At 45.4% G+C, this 18,043-nt stretch overlaps 1 protein-coding gene across 4 annotated transcripts in view; it reads left to right on the forward strand.

Annotated features, from left to right (window-relative positions):
• Nucleotides 1-16,612, forward strand: part of ep300b (EP300 lysine acetyltransferase b) — a 36,423-nt gene extending 19,811 nt beyond the window's left edge. For all 4 annotated transcript variants that reach the window (XM_005468383.4, XM_005468384.4, XM_005468385.4 and 1 more), the window contains exons 22-30: nt 73-150; nt 660-727; nt 3,635-3,785; nt 9,596-9,856; nt 9,968-10,133; nt 10,369-10,536; nt 10,646-10,807; nt 11,653-11,934; nt 12,094-16,612. In XM_005468383.4, coding sequence (XP_005468440.1) covers nt 73-150; nt 660-727; nt 3,635-3,785; nt 9,596-9,856; nt 9,968-10,133; nt 10,369-10,536; nt 10,646-10,807; nt 11,653-11,934; nt 12,094-15,210 — 4,453 coding nt within the window. In that variant the 3' untranslated portion in view covers nt 15,211-16,612. The remainder of the gene's footprint in view (nt 1-72; nt 151-659; nt 728-3,634; nt 3,786-9,595; nt 9,857-9,967; nt 10,134-10,368; nt 10,537-10,645; nt 10,808-11,652; nt 11,935-12,093) is intronic.
• Nucleotides 16,613-18,043: the final 1,431 nt, after the last annotated feature.

Here is an 18,043-nt window from a genome sequence, read left to right on the forward strand (position 1 = left end):
TATTTCCTCGGATGTGATTTTTTTTCACTGTACTAACTTTTGAACGTCTGTCTTTTGTCTCCTCGCGCTCAGACTTGTGGAATGTATCGACTGCGGCCGTAAAATGCACCAGATCTGCGTCCTCCATAATGAAACCATATGGCCGTCAGGGTGAGCCAGCTATCACAGACACACACGCAAACACACACACGCTCTCTGCACAATGCATTGCGTGACTAGGTCTGGAATATAATCTGTTCTTTCTTTTTTTTTTTTTTTCTTTTTTTTCTTTCGTTTTTTTAAAAAACTAAAATCACTTGATGTGCCCAACTACAAATGTTGGGTCTGACATTCACTTTTCCAGCTGTTGCTGCTAAAAATAGGTTTTAAATCTCAAACGCTACATCGGGGTGGTGGGGTCAAAAATGCCTGACAGCGTGGCGGCAGTCCCTTAGCAAAGAGACTCATTCCTCCAAGATTGATCTCCCTACATGTGTGGTCTGTTTTTAATTGAGAGATGTGAGTGATTTCCCATTCATTAGAGTTGTTTAAAGAAAGGAAGACTAGCATGAAAGGCCGAGTCATGTCTTGATTAGAGCCGCTTTGTCACTGTCACTGCTGATTATTGTGACAGAGCTGATGGTAACCTGCAAATCTAACCGTTGACTTTTCATTTCCAGATTTGTTTGTGACAGCTGTCTCAAAAAGGCCAATAAGACACGGAAAGAAAACAAATACGCTGCCAAAAGTAAGTGGAATAACGCTGGGCTCGTCTAATGCTTCGTCCTTACAGCTCTGCTTCTCTTCTTCGCCCTACCCACATATTTATAATAAACCACCTGTTTGAGAGAGGCAGCCAATCAGAGGAAAATTGGCTTGGAGGCAGGGGTGCAGCGCGATGATGGCCAAAATAAGTGTCGTAATTATTTCGATCAGTGCTGAGATTGTGATTATGTGTCAGGATTAGTCATTGATTTTTATTTATTTATTTATTTATTTATTTATTTATTTTAGTGACAAATATTTTTATTGCACTGTCACATAAACATAACACTGTGTTCACACTGTTATAACACTGGTGTGCTACATTCTTGCTAATGTACAAATCTTCACATGTATTCAGTGCCTCTCTTAGAAGATAAAATGAAAAATGTATATAATTTAAAAAATGTACCAAAACATGCCACACAATAAAATCAAAGTCTGTCTTTATGGTTACATTGCTACATCCCTGTTAAACAGTGTTCATAAATTAATCTAGACAAATAAGGTTTGTGTCACTGGCAGTAAGGATGGATGGAAAATCCTTCATTTACTTCCACTAATATATGTTTCAGCATGAATAAAACCGTCAGCATATATTTTTTTCATCTTTATTGTCGTGAAATATTGTGATATAATTTCAAGGCAATATTAGCCACCCTCTACTTCCTCATTTAAAGTGTGACCTAGGGATGAGGAGCAAAAAATTAGACTGACCGACCAGTCTAAAACTAGGAAACACAGTTAAAATCTAAAATAACAAAACAATAAATCATCAAGCCATTTTATCCCAATTATTTGAAGTGGGGTCTCGGGGCAAGGAAGCCCAGACTTCCTTTTTGCCAGCCACCTCCTCCTGCTTATCTGGGGAATCACCAAGGCATTCCCAGGCCAGCCAAGAGGGAGATCCTCTCCATTGTGTCCTGGGTCTGCCTTGGGGGCCTGCTCTCAGTAGGACATCCCCAACCCGAACATCTTACCCAAGAGGCAATCGCGTTAGCTGGCTCCTTTCAATGTAGAGGAGCAGTGGCTCTACTTTGAGCCCCTCCTGAATGACTGAGCTCCTCACCCTATGCTAGGGGAGAGCCCATCCACCCTTTGGAGAAAGCTTATTTCCAACGCTTGTGTGCACAATCTCATTATTTTTTTCCTTTAAAAGAAAAACAATAATAGTGTAAACAAAAAGATCAGGCTGAGATTAACAGCACAAAAGTAGCCAAAGTAGTGTTTTCCCTGGACATTGAGGCAACAGTAACTAAAAATAACCTAACCTTGAAAATCTGTCTGGGATGTATCTTTGACCGATCTTTTTAGCTGTTTAAAGCCCTCAGTTTGAAGCATGTAATCGCATCAGTGGTTTCCATCCACTGTATGCTCTTCCTGTCATGTGGAGATCAGCTCACAAGTGCTCCAGCGGTGCTCGGCAGGCTCTTTTGTTTACATCTGGGTCGCACATCAGCAGCTGTTAGTATCTCCTCCTTCGTAGCCTGGTTTATACTCGATGGTGTGTTTTTTGCCTTAAGTGGTTAAACAAGTTTGTTTTCACCTTCAGCAGGAACATGTTTGTTGTATATTTTGAAAATCAATGCACTTTAGATGTTTTTGAGGCAGAGTCCTTTATAGCTACTGAGTATCACCTTACACGTCTCTTAGGAATGCTCAGGATCATCTAATCGTTGCAGGCACTAGGGAGCGTAAATGCATGGCATTGTCATAGCAATGATATGACCTTTTTTATGTCTTTATATCAGTATTGTCGCAGACAGTATGATACTGCAATTCATTTATTTACACTTTTAAATACCCATTTCTGCAATTCTGTTCAGTATTACCCCCTGTTATACACTGTAGGATAAATGAGGATTATTTTGAACTGTAAATTGTGCAAAGTTACTCTAATGGTGTTGTTTTGTCACCAGGAGACTCAGAAAAACGTTAAAGAAAGCTGCCGCACAAAGTTAGGAGTAATGACACACTGGATCGTGTGTGTGTGTGTGTGTGTGTGTGTGTCTAAGTACATTTAACTTAGAAATGCCGTACTATACAGAAACTTGAGTTTCCCTTCATTTCTTTACACTTTGCTTTCCAAGGATTTAGACTGTCCTGACTTTAGTTTTTTTGTGTTTTAGTGGTCTTGAGCTTTTTCTTTGGACATTGGCTGCTTTTTCAGTCCTTGCATCTGACCTTTTTCAGGTCGGGTTCGATCGGGTAGTCTTTTGAAATGAAATTTGCCTCCCATCAGTCCTAGCAATGCGCTTTCTTCTGATGCTTTGTAGCTCTGATGTGTGCATCAGTGTAATCGGTATACAAGGAAATCGTGCATTGACAAAAGTTCCCCTTTGCTTGGAATTCAAAGTGCGATTAAATGCATTTTTTTAATGCGTTATATTTTCAAATTCATTACAATTAATGCGTTAAATTCCCACCCCTACTTTAAACACTTTGTTTCTAGCAGCCTGTCATAAAAACACATTATTTGTTCCTATTTCTTTAGGTTAATCTATAAAACTTGCCATCGGTAACACAGTTTGGCAGACATAAAATGGTGTTTTTTGCACCAATGAGGTGATTCATTGAGATATCTCCCATATCTCTGCGTGAACCTGAGAAAACTGAACAAATGGAGGACAAAACATTAGATTGATTATACTGGAGTGAGACTGATGAAATGATGTGTTGTATGGAGGTCTGTTTCCTGGATACAGTGTAGTAGATATTTATTTATTGATGGAGGTTTTCAATGAATGAAGTCAGACAAAGGCTCTGTCCCTCAGCTGCTGCCAGTTTTTTACAAATAAAGAAGCTAAAATACTCATTCACCAAAAACGACAGTGTGAAAATATTGGTACCTCTCAGCTCTGTTATTTGGTCACACCTGTTTCTGTTTCCGCAGGGCTTCCTCAAACCAAGTTGGGGAACTTTTTAGAAACGCGCGTGAACGACTACATCAAGCGGCAAAACCATCCCGAGTCTGGAGAGGTCACCATTCGTGTGGTCCATGTCTCAGACAAGGTGGTTGAAGTCAAGCCGGGAATGAAGTCCAGGTAAACGGTTAAATTTCACTGCTGCTGCAGGTTTTTGGGGCCAGGTAATGAAACATAATTACTGATGAGGTGGGAATCCCATGGAAACACCTAATTTCTATGGGAGGAGTTATTAAGCTGTGATTTTGGTAGGTCAAAGTTTTGAGGGTCTACATATTATTACATGTATTAATAATAATATCAGTATGTGCATAAAAAATTTAATTGAAGGTAATAAGTTAAGATCATGTTTGTCAGTTTTGCAGGAACAATGTAAAATTATTTAACAACTCTAAATCGGTTTAGTTAAATAAAGCCCAAAAATTTAACAATATATGACTATGGAAGAAAAAAATAATAATATAGTGCATAATAGTCGGTGGAGTGGTATAGAGACTAATAGAAGTGGAGAATGGATCATCATTTCTTCATTCAGGAGTTGTTGGGGCTGATATTTTTGTCTCAGCGCTAATCACCTCTAAATCACTGCAAATTTAACAGCTGATGGTGGGAGTCTTCCTCACTCTGTGAGTGTGAGAAAACACTGATCCCTGTTCTGCATAGAGTTAGAGCGATATATCAGCGGGGCAGATATATCGGTGGATATTGGTACTGATATGTTATTGGTATCATTGTTTATATCAGTGTTTGTAATAAGATAAGATAAGATGACCTTTATTAGTCCCACAGGTGGGAAATTTGTTTTATTACAGCAAAGTGCAAAGTTATGTAGCAGAAATTAGAAAACACTGGAATGCAATAAAATAAAATAAAATAAAATAAAATACCATATACAATAGAATAAAATAGAAATACAAATACTATATACAACTGAGTAGGAAAATACAAAAATACAACTTCGTCAGAAGAAGAATTGCACATATAGCAGTCTTATTGCACATGTGTGGGTTTGTGTGTTTGATCAGCTGCAAAAGTCTTTATTGTGGAGTCTGACAGCAGTGGGGAGGAAAGACCTGCGAAATCTCTCCGTCCCACACCGTGGGTGCCGCAGTCTCCCACTGAAGGATCTGCTCAGTGCTGTCACAGTCTCCTGCATGGGGTGGGAGATGTTGTCCAACAGGGATGACAGCTTAGCCGCCATTCTCCTGTCACTCACCACCTCCACTGGGTCCAGAGGGCACCCTAGAACAGAGCTGGCCCTTCGGATCAGCCTGTTCAGTCTCTTCCTGTCCCCAGCAGAGATGCTGCCTCCCCAGCAGACCACTCCATAGAAGATGGCTGAGGCCACCACAGAGTCATAGAAGGTCTTCAGGAGTGGGCCCTCCACTCCAAACGACCTGAGTCTCCGCAGCAGGTACAGCCTGCTCTGCCCTTTCCTGTAGAGGGCGTCTGAGTTATGAGTCCAGTCCAGTTTGTTGTTCAGATGAACACCAAGGTACCTGTAGCTGTCCACAGCCTCAATGTCCATACCTTGGATGTTCAGTGGTTGCAGTGGAGGATGTTTGTGCCTGCGGAAGTCTACCACCAGCTCCTTGGTTTTACTGGCATTGATTTGGAGGTAGTTCAGTTGGCACCAGTCCACAAAGTCTTGAGTCAGTCCTCTGTACTCCTTGTCGTCCCCATCAGTGATGAGGCCGACTATTGCAGAGTCATCAGAGAACTTCTGCAGGAAGCACTGGGTGGAGTTGTGGGAGAAGTCTGCAGTGTAGATGGTGAAGAGGAACGGAGCCAGAACCGTTCCCTGTGGGGCCCCCGTACTGCAGACGACCCTGTCCGACACACAGCCCTGAGTCCTCACATACTGTGGTCAGTCGGTGAGGTAGTCCAGTATCCATGCTGTGAGGTGCTGGTCCACTCCAGAGTTCTCCAGCTTGTCCTTCAGGATCGTGGGAAGAATAGTGTTGAAGGCACTGGAGAAATCAAAGAACATGATTCTCACAGTGCTCCCAGCGGTCTCCAGGTGAGCGAGGGAACGATGTAGGAGATGAATGATGGCATCATCCGCTCCAATGCCAGGTTGGTAGGCAAACTGAAGTGGGTCCAGTGATGAGCTCACCAGGTGCCGAAGCTGAGCCAGGACCAGCCGCTCCAGGGTCTTCATCAGGTGGGATGTCAGAGCCACCGGCCTGTAGCTGTTGAGATCCTTGGGGCGTGAAGTCTTTGGCACTGGTACAACACAGGAGGTTTTCCAGAGCTGTGGGACTCTTCCCAGCCTCAGGCTCAGGTTGAAGAGGTGCTCGATCACCCCACACAGTTGGTCCGCGCAGGACCTGACGACCCTCGAGCTGATGCCATCTGGGCCCGCTGCCTTCTTGCCATTAATCCTCCTCAGTTCCCTCCTAACCTGGGTGGTTGAGAGAGACAGGCTGGAGCCTTGTGTTGATTGTGTATTGGATGCTGTTGATGGGGGTGGGGAGGAGTGAGCAGGGTGAATAGAGGCGGTGTGAAGTGTCAGAGGTGGAACAGCAGCAGTGGGGGTGGGTGAGTCTGCAACTGATGTTGGAGACTGCCTCATGGATGAATCAAATCTGTTGAAGAAATGATTCAGTTCATTTGCCCACCTCACATCCCTCCCAGGCCGAGAGTTCTGATGTTTGTGGCCTGAGAGCCTCCTCGCTCTCCTCCGACCATCTCTGTACTGTGCGGGTGGCTGGTGGCTCCCTGCGCACTAAGGGCTCATACACAGGGACAAGGTGCACCAGGTTGTGATCAGATCTGCCCAGGGGAGGGAGAGGTGATGAACTGTATGCCTCTTCAGCATTGGCATACAGTAAGTCCAGTATTTTGTTGTTTCTGGTTGGGCAGGTCACATACTGGGTGAAGGTGGGCAGTGTGGAGTTCAGTGAGGCATGGTTAAAGTCCCTTGATATTATGAGAAGGGCTCTCGGAGATTGTGTTTGCAGTCTGCTGACCACAGAGCGGAGAGAGTCACAGGCTGCATCCGCGTTGGCTGAGGGGGGGGGACATATGCTGTTATCGCGATAACATGCGAGAATTCCCGGGGCAGGTAGTACGGACGCATGCTAACGGCTAACAGCTCAATGTCTCTGCTGCAGAGTTGTTCTTTCACAGTGATGTGCCCGGGGTTACACCATCTGTCATTCACAAACACTGCCAGTCCCCCTCCTTTCCTCTTACCGCTGTCTCTCGTCCTGTCCGCTCGCAGCATCTGGAATCCCGGTAGTGTCACGCTCGTGTCCGGAGTTAGTGGTGTTAGCCACGACTCCGTTAGCATCATGATGCTACATTGCCGGTGTTGTGCCAAAAAGCAATTGTCTGCCAAAGACTGATTTCCGGTATTTGCTAAAAACTGATTGCTTGTATTTAAACTGCTATAAATAACTTATTGGTCTATAATATGTGAAACATATGTCAAATGTATCCCTCATCAATGATATCAAGTCATCCTGAGCAACAAACAACATTCCTGTAAGAAGGTAGAAGCCGCAATCAGTTTTTGGCAGTGACTTTTATATAAGCTTTATTTATGCACTTAAAAAAATTCCTGTTCACTTTAAAAATGTCTCTTTTAAGAGTAATCTGGCCAAGAGGACAGCTGAAATTGCAACAAAAGCAAAAATAGTTCTGTAAACATATGTTAAGTGACAAAAGGGAGCTGACTGGTTATAATGTAACCAGTTACAAAGATACTTGAGAAACAGGTAATTTTTTAATTTTATATATAACCCCTTTGTAATACCTGTTCACCAAAGTCTATTTAGCAACATATGTTACAATATTACACATAAAAAAACACACGGAAACATTGGAAATCAGTTTTTGGCAGGCAATCACTTTTTGGCACAACACCGGTACGCCCTCTGTGACCAGGTTAGCGACATGAGCTCATCCATCTTATTGGGCAAAGATCTTACGTTTCCAATAATTACAGAAGGAAGAGATGGTCGATAACGTCTCCTTCTCGGGCGACGGCGCTCCTTCCCAGCTCGACACCCCCGTCTTTTCTTCCTCAGCTCGCTTGGAATGTCGAGTCTGTCCGCCGGCAGTACCGCTGTGGGACGCATCGCTAACAGCTGATCCTTACTGTAAACAAAGGATCCCTGCTCTAGGTCCCCAGACACGGGTGAAAAAAGTAGAAAAAAACTAAGAAAAATGACCAGAACTAGCACAAAACGGTAGAACATGGTTGCAGAGTCTAATTACTAATACGTTAGTTATAAAAAATTACGAGACGAAAAAAGATAAGAAAGAAGGAAACTCAGAATGAGCAGAGCTGCTGTAACAGGCTGCCGCACACGGGGGGCGCCGGAAGATTTAATGGTCATTAAATGAAAATTAAAGTAAAAAAGATAGGAGAGAAACATCCTGAACAAGGTTATGAGATGTAGTGTTGTGTATATTGTCCTCTAGGGGGCACTCTGCACCTTCCCTGTTAATATCATTTGTTTGAAACCCGATAAACGCGCAATAAAACAATATTTTAAACAGCATTTTCATACTATCCTATTAGGAACTCATTAAGAAAAACTACAGATAATAAATGTTGGGTAAAACTGTGTCTGCTTTGTGTGTCTGAAATGAATAAAAAAAAGCATCGGCTAATATATCAGAGTTTTAAATGACGAAATATTCAGTATCTGTCGGGCTCTGCATGCAAACGCCGTATGAATCCCTGAGGGAATCGGTGAGAAGAATACTTCCCTAAGTTTCACAGCAAAGAGGCAAATCATTATGAGATTATCAAAAGGGAAGATGAGAGGTGACTCAGCAGTGAGTGAGGAGATTAAAGATTAAAACAGGTGTCCAGTGAGTCAAGAAGGAGGAAAGCTGCAATCTGAATTTATTTCAGTTAGGGCTGCACGATTATGGGAAAAATGATAATCACGATTATTTTCACTGAAATTGAGATCTCGATTATTTGACGATATTTATTTAACAATAACAATGTATTGAATAATGGCTTTAAAGATGTCAAAAAATAATATAAAATAGTGTGCAAATACTGATAACAGTGCAAATGTTTGCAATATAAAAAATAAATGAAAAATGTAAACATCTATGGTTAGTGAACTTCAAAATACTGCATAATACTGGTTGTTCACTGTGTTAATTGAGCAGTGGTCTTTGGCGAGGAAAAACGTTACCGCGTTTGTTATCTCCTTGTGTCTCTGGGAGCTGGTGGGATATTTAGTCGCGTTGTACAGGGTAGCGTGAATGGAGGTCTGTGAGGATGAAGCAGGTGTTGTCAAGAGTTTTTCTCTATGTTCCTTCATTGTTTGATCGTATGTCACTTTGTGAGCGGTCTTCAAATGATTGAATAAATTTGTAGTGTTGCTCTGTGGTGCAGCTACGACACCGTAGCAAAGTTTCCACACAATGTCTACTTGATCCACGTCTGACTCTGCGAACCCATAATGTCTCCACACCACTTAAGTCGTTTTACCTCTCTTTTCAACCAACGGCATTCTTTCTTCAGCAGCCATTATCCTCTCCTCTCCAAATAACTTCTGCTTAGCTTTCCGAGCTTCCCTCGGGTCCTCTTAATTGTTGTGACGCGTGTTCGAAACGCAGAGAGGTGCGCTCGATTTGCCACACGGAGCAGCGCGAGAGTAAAGCACGAGGGAGGTGCTAATAATCGGCTCAGTCATTTTTAATGATCGTTGAAAACCCAGATCGTAATCTAGATTAAAATTCGATTAATTGAGCGGGCCTAATTTCAGTGATTACTTGCATCTCATTTAACATCCAACCACTTTGGCTTTGACAATTTTGTCCTAACCAGATTTTAGCTCACTCTGTAAAAGCGCTGCGTGGCTGTAGTCTGTGTTCACATGTCCCACAGTCAAGTTTCTTCATTTGCTGATGTTTCACGCCAGTTTTCTTCACCTATTTATTTTGTTCCCCGTCAGGTTTGTGGACAACGGAGAGATGGCCGACTCTTTCCCATACAGGATGAAAGCCCTGTTTGCATTCGAGGACGTTGACGGAGCGGACGTGTGCTTTTTCGGCATGCACGTTCAAGAGTATGGCTCAGATTGCCCTCCTCCCAATCAGAGGCGAGTGTACATTTCCTACCTGGACAGCGTGCACTTCTTCAAACCTCGACACCTCAGGACTGCAGTCTATCACGAGATCCTGCTGGGCTACCTGGAGTATGTCAAAAGGCTAGGGTAAGACAGGAGCTTAGAGTTTTCTTTGTGTTACATTTGCTGTTTCAGAATGCTTTTAGTTGCATGAAAAGCTCAGTTTTATATAAAAGGCTCCTTGTCTCCCTGTCTCAGGTTTACAACAGGGCATATCTGGGCCTGTCCTCCTAGTGAAGGGGATGACTACATCTTCCACTGTCACCCACCGGACCAGAAGATCCCCAAGCCTAAACGCTTGCAGGAATGGTACAAGAAGATGCTAGACAAGGCTGTGTCTGAGCGCGTAGTCCATGATTACAAGGTGAGACAGTTTAGCCCTAATTCTCATGCTCTGCGTCTGGTTGTCCTCGATTCTTTGAGCAAACGAGTCCATTTACAAGCTGTTCTTGTAGGTACTCTGGTAGTTTCATGTGGCTTCTTACAGTTTCCATCGCCCTGGACTGTCTTTAAAATAGTTTCCTTGCATGCTTTGTGTGACCCTCTAAAACCTCTAACATTAACAGCATTACCTTGTTTCGTCCTCGTCATCCCTTTAGGACATTTTCAAGCAGGCAACAGAAGACCGGCTGACCAGTGCCAAGGAGCTGCCATACTTTGAGGGCGACTTCTGGCCTAACGTCCTGGAGGAGAGCATCAAGGAACTGGAACAGGAGGAGGAGGAGAGGAAGAGGGAGGAGAACAGTACCTCTAATGAGAGCACAGATGTGAGTGGAACAAGGTCCTCAACAAGGGAATCGTCAGTTTAAGGCTCATTTTTGTCACAATATATACTGGTGGTGTCCTCTTGCTTAATTGACATTTAAACATTCACAGGCCACAAAAGGAGACAGCAAGAATGCCAAAAAGAAGAACAATAAAAAGACGAGCAAGAACAAGAGCAGCTTGAGCCGAGCCAATAAGAAAAAACCAGGGATGCCCAACGTTTCCAACGACCTTTCCCAGAAACTTTACGCCACAATGGAGAAACATAAAGAGGTATGCAAGTCTAATTTAGACGTAGCTGCCGCTGCTTACTCTCTTACATGACACTGCAGCATATTTGTACCACTATCAGCCGTCAAACTGATGGCCCTCTGCACCTGCTTTGGGAAGCACTTCTGATATTACTTACTTTATACGGCTGCATTAAAATACAGTCCGTCTGTTTAGTGCGACCTCAAAGATGCTTTTTGGCAACACAACCATTAACAAGAAAGTCACCTCGTTTCATGGCCTGGATATAAAAGATGGACACAGCCACTATTATGCCACTGCTGGTTTGTGAGCTCCCGTTTTTGAAGCTTCATCCATACCATCATGACCTGTCGTCAGCTGTGTTTTTGGCACCAGAAGTGACTACAGCTGGACAAAAGGGGGAAGTGAAGTTATCAGCTGACACTAAAAAGCAAGTTGCGCCCATACATTGTATGCAACAGACTAATAAAATCCTTTAATTTCACGCACTGAAATAAATTCTTTTGAAGGAGCCACTCAGCAAGCAGCTTCATTTAAGTCTCCTCCAGTTCAGAGGTCCGGTTCTGTGACACCTAGCAGGAATCTAGTGGTCTGAGTGGCACCTACTTGTCATTTAAAGCAGCCATGCTTCTAATGATCCTCAAATGGCTCAAAAGAACAAAACTAAAAGAGACAAATTGTTTAGTGGAATGATGGTAACATTTTATTTGAAAAAAACAAAACAAAACACACTGACTCACTGATCTGCAGGGGGGAAAAAGACACATTTCCCTCAGTTTTATCTTCCTGAATGAAAATACTAAATCAGATCTTGTTAAAGGTTGGTTAAATATTAAGTTAAATATTTTCCCTGTTTTAATTCGCAGGTCTTCTTCGTCATCCGCCTCATTGCTGGTCCCACCGCCAACTCACTGCCCCCCATCACCGACCCAGATCCCCTGATGGCCTGCGATCTGATGGACGGCCGTGATGCCTTTCTAACTCTGGCCAGAGACAAGCACTTGGAGTTCAGCTCTCTCAGGAGGTCCAAGTGGAGCTCCATGTGTATGTTGGTGGAGCTCCACAACCAGAGCCAGGATCGCTTCGTCTATACCTGCAACGAGTGTAAACACCACGTGGAGACTCGCTTCCACTGCACTGTCTGCGAGGTGAGAAACATTTAAACTGTACTTTATGTTTATGCAAAATATTGTAAGATGCAAATGATTTTTTTTTTTTAAGCACAATTTTTAATTTCACAGTAGCATATGTTAGTTAATCTATCAATTTTGTGTTATTAAACTATTAATTTGTGCCTAATTTTCCAGGACTACGACTTGTGCATCACCTGCTACAACACTAAGGGTCATGAGCACAAGATGGAAAAACTGGGGCTTGGCCTGGATGATGACAGCAGCAACCAGGCAGCGGCAGCTACTCAAAGCCCCGGTGACTCTCGTCGCCTCAGCATCCAGCGCTGCATCCAATCGCTGGTCCACGCTTGCCAGTGTCGCAATGCCAACTGCTCCCTGCCGTCCTGTCAGAAGATGAAGCGAGTTGTGCAGCACACAAAGGGCTGCAAGCGCAAGACGAATGGCGGCTGTCCTATCTGCAAGCAGCTCATTGCTCTGTGCTGCTACCACGCCAAACACTGCCAGGAGAACAAATGTCCTGTCCCGTTCTGTCTGAACATCAAGCACAAACTCCGGCAGCAGCAGCTGCAGCACAGACTGCAGCAGGCCCAGATGCTGAGGAGGAGGATGGCCACCATGCAGCGGGTGACCCAGCCGGCTGGAGGGCCACCGGGCGGATCTGCGGTTGGACTTCCATCACCAGGAAACAACGTTACCACAGCGCCTAGTACCCCAACATCTGGTGGAACGCAACCCCCAACTCCTCAAACCCCAACTCAGTCAATGCCTCCAGTCCCGCAGCAGGGAATGGGTCCTGGTCCTGGAGTGCAGCAGCAGCCAGGAGGGATGCCTCCCCAGCTTGCCCTTCATCATCAGTTCCAGCAAATTCCAGGAGGAGGAGGGGGAGGAGGTGGTGGTGGGATAATGAACTCTCCACAACATCAGCAGCAGCAGATGCTTCCTCAGGTCCAGCAACAGCAGCAGCCGAGTGGAGCAGTGACCAACCCTCAGCAGCTCCAGCAGCACCACAACAGTTTGCCTCAATATTCCAGCAGACCTCCAGGCTCCTCACCGGTCCACCAGTCCCAAGGTAAACCAGTCCTTGGCTCTGCCACGCCTCCCCAACAACAGCAGCAGCCTGGTGGCGCTGTCATGGCTGGAAACATTGGGAGCCAGCAACCTCCTAACCAGCCGCCGAGTCAGCCCTCCCTTCCACAGCAGCAACCTTCTGGCCCTCCACCGGCAGCTGTAGAAATCGCTATGAAGATTCAGCAGGTGGCTGACGCTCAAAGGAAGATGGCACTACAGAGACAGGCAGCCCAGGCAGCTGGAAAGTTGATGCCTTCTCACTCTCAACATCAACAAGGTCAAGGTCAGCAGATGGGCATGGGACACCCAGGGTCTGTAGGCATGGTAGGACCCCAGAGCATGCCACCGCAGACCCAAGTGGCAGTGACAGCTGCTCGGGCCCACATGGATCAGCAGCAAGGTGCTCCTACGGGGATGATGGTCGGCACCAGCGGGCCCATGCAGCAGCCCTCTCAGCAAGGTAACATCTCACAGGGCCAGCTGCCCCCTCAGGTACAGCTCCAGCAGCAGAGGATGGGAGCTCCACTTCAGAACCCACAACAGCAGCAAACACAGTGGACAGCCCAGGGGATACCGCCCCACCAGAGGCAAGCTATGATGAACCAAATGGGCCACACTGGCATGATGGCCGCTCAGCAGCAGCACCAACAGGCTCAGGGCCATGCTGCCTTGATGAATATGGTGCAGCAGCAGCAAGGCACTGGAGGCGGGGTCACAGGGGGAGGTGTACCCGGAGCCACCGGTGTCCCGGGGGTTAGCGCTGCTGGTGGAAACTTCCCCCAAGCAGCCCTCCAGGAGCTGTTACGGATGCTCCGCTCACCTAGCTCTCCACCTCAGCAACAGCAAGTCCTCAACATCTTGCGGTCAAATCCACAGCTGATGGCTGCTTTTATCAAACAGAGGGCATCAAAGTATAAGGGGGGACAGGGGGGCCCTGGTGGACCAGGCGGTGTGCCGGGAGGACCTGGTCCCACAGGGGGGCCTGTTGGAAATGTCATTGGAGGTGGGGCATCACAGATGAACCTGAATGCTGCTGGTGTTAGTCAGTCAGGCATTCACATGGGGGGTCAGGGAGGGGCCAATGTGAACATTGCCACTATGGCTCAGCTGCAGCAAGTACAGCAGCTGCAGCAGCAGCAGCAGCAGAGGCCAATGCTCAGTGGTTTACAGCAGCAGCAGGTTGCAGCTCTGCAGCAGCAGCAGCAGCAGGGAGTGGGGAGAGGAATCCAGGGCCAGGGGCCACAAATGGGAAACCTCAGCAATCCTCAGCTTAGAGAGTTGTTCATGAGACGCCATCTTCAGCAGCAGCAGCAGCAGCAGCAGCAGCAGATGGGCATAAATCATGGTCAGTTTCAGCAACCACAGCCACCACAGGGCCAGGGATTCATGGGACAGCCGGGGATGCAGCCTCCCACTGTGGGACAGGGTCCTCCTGGAGGTCTGCCTCTTGGTCCTCAGCAGCCAGGTGGTCCACCGGGCCAGCAGGGGCAAGGCTACCCAGGCTCCGTGGCCCAGCAGCAGGCCACAGCTGCACTCCAGCAGAGGCTTCAACAACAGCATCACCTCCAGATGCAACAGCAGCAGCAACATACCATGGCTGGCCTGCCAGGGGGTGATGCAGGTCCAGGTGGAGAGGGTGTAGGAGGCCCTCAGCAGCCACCTCAGGTCCCTCAATCTGCCCAAAGTGGACCCCAACCTTCTCAAGCCCTACAAGTGCTCCACCAGAGGTTGCTCCAGCAGCGACATCTGGGCCCCGGGGGGTCACCAGCCCAGCACAGTAACCCCATGAGCCCTCAGCAGCCGCAGCAGATCGCCCAATCTCCACATCCACACCTGCAGGGCCAGCCTCTGCCCACATCCTTGGCTAACCAGGTGCGGTCCCCACAGCCATCACCCAGACCCCAGTCCCAGCCGCCGCACTCCAGCCCGTCCCCACGCATGCAGCCTCAGCCTTCCCCGCACCACATCTCCCCCCAGTTGCAGACAGGTTCACCACACTCAAGCCATCTGAACCAGCACCACCCGGGAATGGTAGTTCCCTCACAGCAACAGCAGCAGCCAACGACTCAGCAGCAGCAGCAGAACACTATGGAGCAATTTGGCTCAGACCAGAGTGCCATGCTGTCCCAGCTGAGTGGCATGGCCGGTCTGCACGGGCCGGGGGGCAACAGCCAGGACCCGCTCAGCCAGAACATGAATCACAACCCTTTAAACATCATGTAGGACTTCTCCTCAAAGTGTCAAGCTGAGCTTAAGTTTTCTGTGATCCTTCGCACAAACTGCACTCGCCCAGGACAGTATTACTGTTATTATTCAGCCTTCCCTTTCTTTTTTTTTCTTTCTTTTTTTTTAATACTATTATTAAATGTTATTTAAAATGTTTTCAATAAAGATGCATTGAACTGAACTTCCTATGGGAGATGAACAATAAATCAAGCAGTTGTTAAATGAATTAGAATAAATGAATTGTAAGTTATTGCTGTTAATATATATATATATTTTTTGCCAATTGTGGACAAAGAGGGAGACGGCTTCTCTAGCACCCCCACCCACCTCCATCCTGCCACCTGTTACAGAGTACACGAAAGGTGATATTTTTGGGGGATAAATACAAGTACTTGCCTTTTTTTTGTCGTTGTTTTTTCAGAAATGGTTTTTAAGATTTTAAAAGTGGTTGAGGATTAAAGAGGAAATTACTTCATGCATATAAATTTTTAAAAAATAAATATATATACATTTTGTTTCGCTTTCATCAAACTCTTTCTGTTTCAGAGTGATGTGGATAATTGTTAATGTAGATCCAAACATGATGCATATCTTCCCTTTTTAATTTTTTAATGTTTGGGTTTGCTTTATTTATTTCTTTTATTTTGGGAGGGGGTGGGGTTATGTACCTTGGGACTGCTACTATTCCTATAGAAATATATTTTTGTTATTGACTGTTAAGATTTAGACGTCTGTAGTCGACTCTGTCCAGTTGGGGAAAATGTCAGTGTTTTCTCGCAGAGGTTGAGGGTCTGCTCAGAGTCTGACGTGTTGAACGGATGTGTTTCCGACGTTCCCGGACAGCTTTTTGTTTTTCTGGGACATCAGTCATGCTGGAAGACACTCTTCTCCCCCCGCCTCACAAACATGCAAAGCCCTCTCCCTCGAATGTGTGTGCACTCCTTCCTTTTTAAAGACGCTTAAAATGGAGCAGTGGAGGCTTGGGGAGGGGGGGCGCATACCTGTGTGCCTGTAACATTTTGAGTACATGGGCTGGGATATGAAAAACAAAAAGAGTGGGGTGGGGTTTTAGTGTTTTTAGGATTCTGCTGTTTTGAAGTAAACAGAGGATAACGATCCAAATGAACTGTGTTGCACAGAACTGAGGCAAAAGAAGGTGATGTGAGCAGCTGGTTTCCGTCTCCTTCTGCCTCGTCCCCTTTGCTGCTTCCCTTGGACTTTAAATCCCCCCCGCCTCTTCTTCGAGAGGGAGTTGGGGTGAGCTTCCTCCCCATGAACTCCATCCTCTTTATCTTTCTGCTAAGAACTTTGGGAGTTTAATTTAATATTTTTTACTGTACAAAGGAAACAAACTGTGGACTCAAATACTGTTTTTATAATAAAATGAAAATTACCAATAGCGGTGCGTCCTGTGTGTGGCTGTTTGTTAGTGCTGTGCAATATCGATCCGATATTAAATGAACACGGCCAGTATTGCCGATAACGATGCTTCTAACCTATAAAGGCAGCCTGTATAAGGAACCAGTGTGTCATGATTAATCAGATGAATTATAAGTTGCACATTCTAAGCACTGCGTCAAGGATTACGAAATCACTTATTTTTACTTTTCACAATAATTACTTGATATAAAGAACACATCTTTCAGCATTTCATGCATTTTGAAACTGGGCTTTCAGAGACCTGGAATGTAAATGTTCCCGTCTCTAAAGCACTTTGGGTCAACTTCTGTAGTTTAAATGTGTTAAAGACTATTTAAAAAATTGACATGACAGTTGACACAAAAAGATTCAGACATTTTTCACATGTTTGGGTTATATTTTTCATTTCCAAATAAGGAAAAATGCATATAACTCAGTTCAGTGGGCTAAATACTTAACTTAGAGGATAGAAACAAAGTATCGATCTGATGCCAATACCAGTGTTGGTGTTGACGGATGAGATATGCTACAGAACAGCTCCACATCAGGCGCTCACATCCAAACCACAACCATTCCGAAGTGATCTCTCAGGGATAGAGTTTTTAAAGCTTAGAATCACTTAGCTGCCCCAGACTTCCCATTAATCCAGTCTTATGACATTAAATGCATGATCAATGATGAAGCTGATCACAGTTTACAGGCTTCTGCTTGCCCTCGATCCTCAATCTGGGGGCAATCTGCACATTTTCCAACGTGATATCACGAGGCAAAAGTGATAACTAAATGGCCTGGAGATCATCAAATTCACATTTTGGATCCGTGGCCAGGAAACTCCCCAGATCTTAATCCAACTGAGGATTAGTGGTCAATCCTTTAAAAGCAGGTGGACAAGGAGAAGCCAGCAAACTGTGATCACCATCAATCAGGATTTGGCCAAGAAGCTGATATCCAGCGGCAGAAACGATGAAGAAGAAGGGCTGAGGCTGCAAACACAGAGCACTTTGTATACATTTGATTTATTTGCCAGTGAAGTCTTACTTAAACTTAATGTAATGCTTACTTTGTTCTTCGCTACATCACAGAAACAACAGTATTTGTCTATGTCCAAATCTCCCTGGATATTTCTGTGAGTGTGTGGAGTTACAAAAAGCACCCATTTATGGCATTACAGTTCAGTTCTTTGTTTGTAACATCTAACCCTGAACACTTTGTCATTGCCAAGAACAAGGTCAAGAAATGTGACGCTTGCTAAACGCTGAACCTGCTTCATGCTGAAGGCTCCCGGCTGCGATGCACAGAAGATAGCTTACAATAAAGGACACAAAATTCAAAGAACAAGCCAGGAACACCCTGATGGTTATTGAGCGGTACATCAGAACTAATTAACAACCAGCCCAGAGAGCTTATATGA

The sequence above is a fragment of the Oreochromis niloticus genome, linkage group LG4 (assembly GCF_001858045.2).
Source record: "Oreochromis niloticus isolate F11D_XX linkage group LG4, O_niloticus_UMD_NMBU, whole genome shotgun sequence".
Classification (NCBI taxonomy): domain Eukaryota; kingdom Metazoa; phylum Chordata; class Actinopteri; order Cichliformes; family Cichlidae; genus Oreochromis; species Oreochromis niloticus.